The sequence below is a fragment of the Crinia signifera genome, chromosome 4 (assembly GCF_055691185.1).
Source record: "Crinia signifera chromosome 4, ASM5569118v1, whole genome shotgun sequence".
NCBI classification, from domain to species: domain Eukaryota; kingdom Metazoa; phylum Chordata; class Amphibia; order Anura; family Myobatrachidae; genus Crinia; species Crinia signifera.
This window is the reverse complement of record NC_139220.1, coordinates 324,964,155-324,976,498: the sequence shown is the minus strand read 5'-3', so window position 1 is coordinate 324,976,498 and position 12,344 is coordinate 324,964,155. Positions and strand designations below refer to the sequence as shown.

At 47.2% G+C, this 12,344-nt stretch overlaps 1 protein-coding gene across 1 annotated transcript; it reads right to left on the bottom strand.

Annotated features, from left to right (window-relative positions):
- Nucleotides 1–2,859: 2,859 nt before the first annotated feature.
- On the bottom strand, nucleotides 2,860–3,813 carry LOC146073410 (olfactory receptor 5P81-like). Its single transcript, XM_083180588.1, has one exon. It carries the CDS (start codon nucleotides 3,811–3,813, stop codon nucleotides 2,860–2,862), a length of 954 nt encoding a protein of 317 aa, XP_083036714.1.
- Between the last annotated feature and the right edge of the window lie 8,531 nt (nucleotides 3,814–12,344).

Genomic DNA, 12,344 nt, shown 5'->3' with positions numbered 1-12,344 from the left:
AAAGGGGGAAGGGGAGGGAAAAGAAAGGGGATGCATGTTGAAAATTATTAAGTGGACATAGTTGTCTATGTGAGACTGTAAGTCTTTGCATTTTAGGAAAAAAAAAATTATTTTATAAGTAGGCCGTGAAAAAAGTGCTAGAAAAAATATATTGAAAGTGTTGAGTGAAAAAAACAAAACACAACTTAGTGACAAACTGGTACCTATAAATGTATGGTATAGGAGTGTCTGGCTAGGTGCAAAAAAAAGATTTATGAGTGTACAGAAAAATTGACATGAGTGCTATATTATATATGGTCCCCCAGTTATTTTCAAAAAGAGGGGGTTGAGTTTACTCTTTTTTTGTGTATTTAGAAGGTGCTATAATATAGGGCAGGGATTGAGGGTGAGTAACTGTGGGGAAAAGGGAAATAGGGGCAGAGACACAAGAATTGTGTATATCTAGTCCACAGCGGTCCAAGGCTCCAGGATCCTGTTCAGAGTCCCTGTGGTAACCCTGTGCAACCTGCGGCTGTTATCTGCTGCTGGTAATCAAGCTCCATGGCTCTCCTCACCTGTCCGGTTACCTTCCTCGCTGTCTACCATCTCCAGCTCCCAGGGGAAGAGGATAGAGCACTACAGCATCTCTCAGCAGAGTTTGCCACTGCCCTTAAAGGGCCATACCATCTGCGACTCCCAAGTCATCACAGGTGTCTACTCTGCAGGTACTGTATATTCCGTGTTGACTCCCAGGTCGTCAACAACCACGTCGACTCCCAGGCCATCAACTCCCATGTCAACCCCCAGGTCGCTCCCAGGTTGTCAATACCCCTCCGACTCACAGGCCGTCAACTTCCCTCTGGCTCCCTGGCCGTCTACAGTCCCTTGTCGACTCCCAGGTCATCTACACTCTTTCCGGCTCCCGGGCCATCTTCAGTGCTGTTCCAGCTCCCAGCCCGTCAACCCTCCATGCCGGCTCCCAGGTTGTCAACTACTCATCGGTTCCCAAGCCAGTGTTATCTCTCCGGCCTCCCAGGCCAACGCAGACCACAGCTCCAAGTTCCAAGCTTACTGCCACTAGCCACTGCCCATATCTTCTTTGACTGGCCAGTTATCTGTGGGGAACTCAGGTCAGAGAGCCGTGACCTCGCCACCAAAGGCAGTGGAGTCTAAACTTCCTTGCGGGGGTCCCTGTTGAAAACCCTCGGTGGTGTTAGACTCCGCGCCTCTGACCAGAGTCTCGTCAACTCCCCCCACCTAGCTGTGCCCACAGTGCCAGTAATACTCCTATGAACTGTCCATACCTAAAGCCTCCCATGTTCCAGTTCCCAGCATCCACCACTGACGCACTGCTGCCACAGCCGGGAACACCAGAGACCTGAGCCCTGACAGCTGTTATAGCCAGATGTGGGAACCCCGCACCATTTTTTTTAAATGATAAATTATTTATTTATTCTCTTATTTACACAGAGAAGCCTGATCCATGCAGGCTTCAGTCAAATAAAAACATAAAATATGTTCAATTTGACATTCTTATGTACTGGTGAATTTGATTAGGAATTCCCCAGTAGGAATGATGGTAAATCTGGAAATCACACAGAACACTATGGTTGCATACGGCCATGATCTATCAATGGCATATGCATTTGTATCAGCTGAATACGGCTGACCCAGCCATATTACATACGGCCAATCAGCCGCATTCAGCTGACTGTAAATAAGCCAATCACCGGAACCCGGCCATATTACAGATCAAATGGGTACAAATGCACACAGATTGGATCTTAGTAAATTTCCCTCTATGAGTCATGTTATTCATTGGCTATCTATACTTTATATCACATTTTATTCTGATTTTATATTTTAAAAAGTGTGATAAAAAGTAATAATAATTCTACAAAATAAAATAGATTAAAATATTGATATTCATTATTCGCCGTATAACATATATTTGTTGAAAGAAGGTTTCGGCACTTCATAAGTAGCAAAGAAAGCTTTATTAGTAAATGTACAGTACATAACGACGTGCATTTACTAATACAGCTTTCTTTGCTACCTGCAATTTATTTCATTATTGAATCAATGATTGATTCAGATGACGACTGCTGGTTTGACCCCCCCCCCACACACACACACACACACACACACAAACAATATTTAACCCTTCACTGGTACTCCTGGGAATTTTCCGGGTTATGCTCCAGTGCGCAGACTGGCAAACCTGGAAACTTCTGCCTGCACTTCCTCCTGCGGGGCAGCACCGCTGAGCTGCTCGGCCCTGCATCCTACCCCCAAGCTGTGTGTGCCATGACCTTGCTAACATCAAGCCACACACAGCCGGGTTGCCGAGGGACAGGAACAGGCAGCGGCTGATGGACTGCTCAGCGGCACTGCCTGGTCCTGGAAAATGCAGTGGTTTTTTTTTAGCATACCTCTCAACTGTCCCATTTACCGGGGGAACATGCCGGTTTTTAGGGATGTTCCTGTGAGCCACCCGGGGTCAGCAGTGTCCCATGGCAGGAGTGGGGGCAGTTGGGAGTCCCCTCTGCCTCTGCTTGTTAGCGGGGAATAGTTGCTTTGCGCACAGCATCTATTCCCCGTAGGCAGAAGGGCAGCGGCTGCAAAACGGGGCGTGGTCTTGCATGAGTAATGCATTTTAAAGCCACGCCCCCTCATCATGAGGCCTCTCCCCCAAAATTTTGGACATACGACTGACCTGCGCGCGAAGGTCCCCCTTGGCCAACCAGTTGGAGAGCGCTCCCTAACAAAAAATAAAAACTCAATGAAGGGGTTAATTTACAGTAACACATTTAACATAGGTTTAAACAGCAGATAAATCTGAAAATATAAATAACATGAAAATTATAGAACATGAAACATTTACATTGACCTCTTGCAGGCAACTGTCCTTAAACTTCTTAGCATTTTTTCCAAAGCTTTTTTGATGTTACGGTTCCTCAGGCTGTATATAATTGGATTAATTAATGGTGTTGCCAGAATATACAATAATGACCTGTATTTATTTATGTTGGATGCACTTTCTTTAGAAGGAATCATGTAAATAGTGATTAGGGTTCCATAGTACATGCATACCGTGGTCAGGTGGGAGCTACATGTTGAGAAGGCTTTCCTTCTTCTGAGATTGGAGGACATCTTAAAAATGGTGAAGAAGATGCTGATATAGGTCATAAGGATAAAAGCAAAGGGAAAAAATATCATGAAGATGGAAATGACAAAGTCTTGCAACATTAGAATGGATGTGTCTGATGTGGCCAGTTCCACGATAGGTCCAAAGTCACAGACAAAGTGGTCAATATGATTCAGGCCACAGAAGTTAAATTGGATAACCACAACTATCTCACTCGATATTAGAATGGTGACTAGTAACCATGACCCAGTAACTAGCTGGAGACAAACCTCTGGACCCATCATTGAAGAATACCGTAATGGGATACAAATAGCCAAAAATCGATCATAAGACATTACAGCAATAAGAAAACACTGCACAAACCCAAATATACCAAGACAGTACAGTTGTGTAAGGCAACCAACCAATGATAATCTTCCTTCGTCTAGGAATATGATGTCTAACATGATTGGCACAACGCTGGTGGTTAGTAGGACATCAGCCACAGCCAAGTGCTTGAGAAAGAAAAACATTGGAACCTTAAGATCATTAATAATTGTCACCAATAATATAATGACAAAGTTTCCGGTCAGTACCATTATGTAAGTTAACAGAAACACAATGAATAACAATGTCTTGAATTTGTGTAGCTCTTGGAATCCGAGCAGTCGTATCTGGGTGACTTGTGTCCGATTGGCCTCACACATTCTTTCCCAGCGAGAGATTATTAGAAGGTTTGGTCCGTCGGATGCTGTGAGGCACACAGTATGTTGGAAACATAAATTGAATACACACATAAGCAATGGTTTCTTAAAAAAAAATGGGAGACTACAGGTGGAGCAGTATCCAGTTCCAACTATATAGCCACACAACAAATAATTATTTGTAGGAAACATGACAGGTCATTCTTTAGGCCCCATCCACTAGGGCGAAGTATCTCCAGCAGTACCTTGCATGCAATAGCCCGCCAACTCACCCGGCAGCTGACGGGCGGCAGGATCACATATGATACATTGTATGAGGTCCTTTTCGCCCTCCCTGATGTACGCTTATGTACGTCTGAGCTTTGCTTGTGCAGGACCAGCGATTTAGTCTGACTAACCCTGTATGTTGCGTGTGCTTCCCATGTCATACTGTACCAGATTTTGAAAGAAAACACAAGTTTATCATGTGCCTACAAAAGCAGATGCTATTTACTCTGCACAGAAAAAAATGTGCAAAGTAAATGTGCATTGCACCATAGCTTGTTCCTAATACAACGAGGAAAAATTTACTAAAATTTGAATTCTATTTCACATGGGATGTTGCTATGGACAACCAATCAGTCTACTTTTTTATACAGCATCTTCTAGAGCAGTGGTCTCCAACCGTTTTGGGCCATGAGCTACTTGCAACAAAATAAACTGCCTGAAGAGCTACTAAAATAAAATAAAAATCTACATAATAACCAAAAATGCCCTTTACACATTATGCCACACGCTGTAATGCCCTTTACACATTATGCCACACACCGCAATGCCCCAGACACAATATACCACACACTACAATGTCCAATTTGCTGCATACATACCTCCTAACACTGGAGGCAGAGGAGAAGGGACATCTCCTCCGAGGCCACATCCCGCATTTTTTCCACTATGGGGCATGGTCAGCGCTCCATGAGCTGTAGCCACATGGGGTGCAGTCAATGAAAGTGGGGGTGTGATACACATATGCCTATAATAGTGCAGTGCAAGATACACATATGCCCCCAATAGTGCCAGATACACATATGCCACCAATAGTGCCAGATACACATATGCCCCCAATAGTGCCAGATACACATATGCTCCCACGGTGCCAGGTATGCCCCCACAGTGCCAGAAAAAGGTATGCCCCAAGGGGCCAGGTATGAATCCACAGCACCAGGTATGTCTCCATGGGGCCAGGTATGCCCCCACGGTGTCAAGTATGTCCCCACGGCGGCAAATATGCCCCCACAGTTCCAAGTATGCCCTCACAGCACCAAGTATGCCCCCACAGTGCCAGGTAGTGCCAGGTATGCCCCCACAGTGTCAGGTATGCCCCCACAGTGTCAGGTATGCCCCCACAGTGTCAGGTATGCCCCCACAGTGTCAGGTATGCCCCCAGTGTCAGGTATGCCCCCACAGTGTCAAGTATGCCCCCACAGTGTCAGGTATGCCCCCAGTGTCAGGTATGCCCCCACAGTGTCAGGTATGCCCTCAGTGTCAGGTATACCCCCACAGTGTCAGGTATAACCCCATAGTGTCAGGTATGCCCCCACAGTGTCAGATATACCCCCACAGTGTCAGGTATGCCCCCACAGTGTCAGGTATGCCCCCACAGTGTCAGGTATGCCCCCAGTGTCAGGTATGCCCCCACAGTGTCAGGTATACCCCCACAGTGTCAGGTATGCCCCCATAGTGTCAGGTGTGCCCCCACAGTGCCTGAAACAAATGTGACACAATTTCACAGCAGCAGCACAACTCACCGTGTTTGCTGTTTCCGGTGAGAGGAGAGTCCGGTGTCCCTATTTCAGTCCGCCACATCCGCCACTGCTTCCCTGAGGGGAGGGGAGGAGAGCTTAGCACATCGCGTGTCTCTCCTTCCCCACACTGTGTCAATGTGGCTGGGCCATCAGCCAATCAAAGCTTGCAGGCCGGCTCCTGATTGGCTACCTGCCCGGGAGCTCTGATTGGCTGACAGCCCAGTCACAGAGGCATGAACAGAAGGAGAGAAGCATAATGCGCTCTCCTCCCCTCAGGATGGACGCGGTGGCAGCAGATGGAGGGACGGGCGGGCAAGCGACTGCAGAGTGGTCGAGCCACCCGGATCGCCACTGCGAGCGACAGGTTGGCGACCACTGTTCTAGAAGATAATACATAGTAGCTCATTGGTTGCCCAGAGTAACATCCCATGTAAAATAGAACTCCTGTCTTAGTAAATTTCCCCCAAAGAGGTGAAGATTATACAGATTATAACGACAGAAGAAAGAAGAATGTCCGTGGGTGGCGCAGCAGATATTATATAAAGAATAACTTTTATAATGAAAGGTTTTTATATTTGGTCTAGTGCACCACCCACGGACATTCTTCTGAAACTATGGGTGACATTCTATGTGTAGCGGTAAAAAACGCATGATTTTTACCGCACCTAATCGCACTTTTGAAAATCGCAAGATTGGGCCGTTTTTCACATATTTAATGAGATGCGAAAAACGGCCCAAATAGTGCGAATAGGTGCGATTTGATGTGATTTCTTTAGTCCTGAAAATGTGCGATTTTCAGGTCTGAAAATCGCACATTTGCAGGAAATCGCAATTTAAAAACAACAGGAGCCGAGAAAGTCGGCTCCTGATTGGCCAATAGAATCAGTCTGAGGAGAGGTGCGGAAGATGAAAATCTCTGCGTCTCTCCAGTCCGTGAGCGGGAGCAGCGCGTCAGGAGCTGAAGATGCCGGGGTCGTCGTCGGGGACCAGGTGAGTAGGATTTCCTTCCTCAGGTATACCCTTTGGATTACTACAGATCCAGGACCCCGGAATCTTCAGCCCAGGAGCCCCGGACCCCGGACCAGCCCCGGAACGAGGACCAAGGCCCCGGAACCGGACTCTTCAGCCCTGGAGCCCCGGACCCCGAACCAGCCCCGGAACAAGGACCAAGGCCCCGGAACCGGACTCTTCAGCCCAGGAGCCCCGGACCAGCCCCGGAACCAGGACCAAGGCCCCGGAATCGGACTCTTCAGCCCTGGAGCCCCGGACCAGCCCCGGAACCAGGACCAAGGCCCGGAACCGGACTCTTCATCCCAGGAGCCCCGGACCAGCCCCGGAACCAGGACCAAGGCCCCGGAACCGGACTATTCAGCCCAGGAGCCAGGACCCCGGATCCAGGGACCGACACACGGGCTCAAGGTAGGTAAGTATCGTTATGTGTGGGCTGTGGTTGTATTAAACGTTTATTTTTCTGGGTGTCAGTGTGTGTTTTATTTAACTATTTCTTGTACTGTGGAACTACAAGTGCCAGCAGGCCCTTTAATGCCCGCATGCTGGGACTTGTGGTTCTCCAAGTCCCAGCATGCGGGGTAGGCTTGCTGGGACTCATAGTTCTACAGTATAAGACAATAGTTTTTATTCTTTTTTTACACTTTTCATCAGCCCGATGCCCACCGCCCAGGGGCATCGGGGACAGCCCCGGACTTTCAGCATGGGCTGGTAAGTCCTGGAGGGGGTCCCCACTTCCCCAGGACCCCTGCCCATGCTGACCAGCCAGGGGGATAATGCTTTGGCCGCGGGACCTTATATAATAAGTGTCCCCCGGCTTTGGCATTACCCTGCTGGCTGGTTGGGTCTGGTGCTGGTTCTTGAAATGCGGGGGACCCCTAGTCATTTTGTCCCCCGTATTTTGGGAACCAGCGCCGGACCTTGAGCCTGGTGCTGGTTTCATTAAATCAAGGGGACCCCTATTTGTCGGGGACCGTGATTTTATGTCACCAGAACCGGCTCAATGAGCCCGGGGCTGGTTATGCTCTGGCGGGGGACCCTGCCCAGTTGTTGTTTTTTTTTAAACTTTTTAACCCTTTTTTTCCACCAGAACCCTGCACAGATCATTGCGATCTGTGCAGGGTTCTGGCTAATTCGCCCATCAGAACCTGGTCTGATTTTTGGGCGAATTTTAGACACATTTATACAAATCGCATACCATTAAATATGCGATTTGTATTCTTTTCAATGTGAAAACATCTGGATGCGATGTGCTGCGAGAAACAGCCATCGCATTTCCAGAATGTCCAATTTGTTGGCCAAAATCGCACTTTTTTCACATTTTCGCAGCTCATTAAATATGCGAAAATGGAAAAACATGCGATTTCGTCCGTGTCTAAAAAAAAAAAAAAAAATCTCATTCCATAGAATGTCACCCTTAATTTTGGTTATTGCCCAGTGGTAGCACACCTCGGTATTACAGACATTATTATTTATCATACATTTAAAAAAAGAGGTTTAATTTATGTTAAAAAATAATTTTTCATTTCCTCTGCGACTGGCAAATGTCTTTATCTGGTTTATACAGATTATGAATTAGATTGACATTTACATTTGGCCGGTAGTGTCAGCATGAATAAGAGATTTATTACACGCATGGTTGAAATGTGAATTTGATCTTGATCCATGTACTCCGGTATGGGATGCGGTCATTTGGTCTATAGCATGATGGTAGACAGTCCTTAGGTCGACATCATTAGGTCAACATGGGAAAAGGTCGACATGGGAAAAGGTCGACATGGGAAAAGGTGGACATAGGAAAAGTTCGACATGGTTCTAGGTCAACAGGTCATTAGTGCAACAGGTCGTTAGTTTGACAGGTCCTTAGTGTCTAGGTCGACAGTCAAAAGGTCGACATGGGGTTTTTCGCAGTTTTTTGAGCCGACATGCGCTACCATCCACTAGGGCGTGGTGGCAGAATAAAATAGTGTGCCGAGCGCAGCGAGCGATGCGAGGGGATGCAGTGCACTTTAAACTGTGTCCATGTCGACTGTGTTGACATTCAGGTAAAAAAAAACAGTCGACCTTTTCAAGTCGACCTTTTCACTGCCGACCAAGACATTGTCGAACTAACGACCTGTCGAACTAATGAGTTTCGACCTAGACCCATGTCGACGTTTTCCCATGTCGACCTAATGGTGTTGACCTAATGACTGTTGACCATCATGCTGTAGACCAAATGATCCCAACCCTTCGGTATATAATAATAGCCTTTTGAGTGACATATTTCTATGATGCCATTGGCTGAACAGGACAAGCTCTTTGGGCCTGATTCATACCTATCAGCGGGTATGGGGTCATTGGGTCAGCCAATATTCGGTCAACATGCATTGGATCGACCACTGAAGGTCGACATGGCTTAGGCCGACACAGGAGAAAGGTAGACATGCCTAAGGTTGACATGGTTGGAATGTCAACAAAAGCATTAGGTTGACATTGGCTAGGTCCACAGTCAAAAGGTCAACATGGGTTTTCATCCCCCCCCCCCTCCCGAATGTCGACATGGTCAACATTGAGACTGTCAAAGTGTACTATGTCCTTTTGCATGGCCATGCTTCGGGCACACCATTGTATTCTCCCACCCCCCCATTAGAGGATAGTAGGGCATGAAATATCGCCTGTCAGCACATGTCGGCTCAAAAAAAGACTGAAAATCCCATGTCAACCTTTTGACTGTCGACTTTCCAACCATGTTGACTTAGGCCATGTCAATCTTCAGTGGTCGACCTAATGGATGTCAACCTTTTACGTGTAGTCAGCAAGGCTGCAATTTTTGCACATGGACAAAACTATGCTGTACTGCAGATGGGGCAGATGGAACATGTGCAGAGAGAGATATTTTGTTTCTGTGCAGGGTGAATCTTTACACTGTAATTTAGATATCAGTTTGAACACACCCCACCCAAATCTAACTCTCTCTGCACCTGTTCCATCTGCCCCACCTGCGGTGCAGCATGGTTTTGTCCATTTGCAAAAAAAATGTAGCCTTGTTAACTGATCTAAATTAGGCCCCTTGTTCCATAGATATTTCTGCTGTAATGTGTTTGTTTCATTCTGGAGTTATGTGTCACAAGGTTCGAATTCCATTTACAATGCATCACCATTGTGCTCTGGAAAAGGTGGCAGTTGGTGAACTCTCCCTGTGCACCTGCTGGGTGACCTGGAACATGTGACCTGCTGGGTGACCTGGAACATTTGACCTGCTGGGTGACCTGGAACATGTGACCTGCCGAGTGGTCTGGAAACTGTAACAGTAATTTGAACCCACCCACTAAGCGGGGTGAAAATGGGTAAAATGTGATCAGCAGCCAAATTAACTTACTGCAAACACAACCATGACAATGAAAACCATTGGTTTATGCTAATGTAGGTATTACTCACAGCACTTATGTGTATTCAGCAGATGTACCGGTCAGGTGAGGATCACAGGAGATGTGGAAATAATTCATATTCTTGCTGTTTGCAGAAAACATCGATCTCCCTTGTCTGATGTATAATTGGAGTGTGGTCTGTTCATGCAACCGGTGATAGTTCCCATGCGGAGGAATCATTTATAGGGAGGCAGCGTGTAATGTAGAATTGTCCCTGGAGTTCAGGAATAAGCAGCTGGGAATATAACGTGTCTCACTAATTAGTATCTAAGGAACTCATCAGTGTAACCTGTAATCACCACTAACACAGAGCAAGAGTCCACTTATCTAAGCAACTTTATGTCATAACAGTTTTATGGTCTTATGCTGCCCATACACTTGTGAGATATTGCATGCAATTATTCAATTTCGACCACATCTGGCCGATAAGTTAAATCATACCTCCCAACTTTCTGAAGTTTAGAATAGGGACACTCTGCCGCCACAGTAGTGCTAGCGGGTGGCGGGGGTCAGCAGGGGTGGCAGAATTGTTTAAAACACTGGGCATCCCTCTGATTGGCTGAGAGAGCCCAGTGTTTTAAACAATTCTGCCATCACCGTTGACCCCTGCCACCCGCTAGCGCTAGGCTACTCCTCTGCCCACCCTCTTCCACGCTGCCAGCAGTCATTCCGGCCCCCTCTCCCCAAGCCCCACACCGCCGAAAGCGTCCCCTCTGCCCCCACCCACGAATTGCATTCCAACAAGCGCATGTGGTCCCTCCGGCCCCCTTGGCTCAGCAGGGCTGTCTTAATGCATGGGCTTGATGGGCAGTTGCCAAAGGGCCCCATTATCCTAGGGTCCCAATGCCCAAGCCTCATCCCTGGCAATCAGATAGACTCCCCCCATCTGCTGCACTGTCTGCCGACTCCTGCCCAGCCATGAGCGGCCAGTCCCAAAGCCCCCGCATCCTGTACGGCCCCATATCCCGCCCGGCTCACACCTGAATGCATGTGTGATCCTGTGTTGCATCCTACCATGGAGCATAAGTTCATTTGCTACACCACTGACTGGCTTAGTGAACCCTGAGGTCCCATAGACTGACCACCACTGCTCTTTCCCTGTCTCCGTTTTGTGAAATGCCAGCTGTTGCAGACCTCTTCCTGTCCCCATAATGCATCCAATGATACAGGACAGGTCCAGTGTGCACTCAGTTTCCAATTCAACAGGCATGCTGAGATACCTAAGACTAATTGGCTTATCCCCAAGGACTATTATTGACCAACACTCCAGCAGGTTGTAAAGCAATCCTTGGCTGCCTGTTCCAAATACGCAGAACACAAGATTCCTAGTCAGCAGGATAATTAGTAAATTTTCCATTTGAGATATATCCTAGACCAATACTGTATATCCATAAAGTGTATTACTAATATAAGCTATTCTAACAAATACACCACCATCTGGGTAGTTGTAGATCAGGTTTCCAAGATAGCCCATTCTGTATCACTCTGAGTACTTCCTTCGGCTCCAATTATTCATCCGGTAAATCTTCCATCTACATCGATGTCCTATCAAATATTTTATTTTCTAACCAAGGAGTAAAGTTCTGGCTAAATGTTGTCAACCTTATAAGTAAATTAAACTTCTCTTATGACTATCATCCACAACTGAATGGCCACATTGCGGGAATCAACCAAGTTCTGGAGACTTTTTCACATCTTTATATCTTATTATCTAAAGATGACTGGTTATATTTTCTTCCATGGGCAGAATTTACTCAAAGCAAGCACTATCCTGAATCCTCTGCATCTACAATATTCCATACAGTTTGTGGTTTAAACCTTCAAGTTCCATCATCCCCCCCCCCCCTTATGGCGTAACAACAAATTTTGCGCCCCCCACACCCCCGGGCAAATTTTGGTGCAGGGACCCCTATGACCGCGGCTTGCAGTGCCCGCCTTTTCCTGCAGGCCTGTCACCTCCTCTGCGGTGCTGCACCCACAAGGGGGGGGCTTGGGGGCATAACAATAGCGCCTGCAGACCCCCCTGGCGCCCACCCTTAGTCAGCACATACACACCCCCGCCGTCGCTATTGTTACGCCACTAATTCACCCCCATACCATTAGCTCAACTGATTCTCTTCTTTCTCTTCTCCAAGACATCTCCAAAATCTGGCGGCAAGTAAAACTCTATCACTCATAAGGTGCCCACACACGCACCAATCCCGGCGGTGCGATGCTATACGATGGGGTGCGCGCTCCCGCGGCACCTCATCGCACAGTACAAAAAGTATGTGCTGCACATACTTTTTGTACTACCTTTTTCTAGCACAGCATCGCATCGCATGCACATCGT

What these genes read in the sequence shown, in the direction of transcription:
- LOC146073410 (XM_083180588.1), bottom strand. Translation starts at nt 3,813, where the DNA reads ATGTGTGAGGCCAATCGGACACAAGTCACCCAGATACGACTGCTCGGA.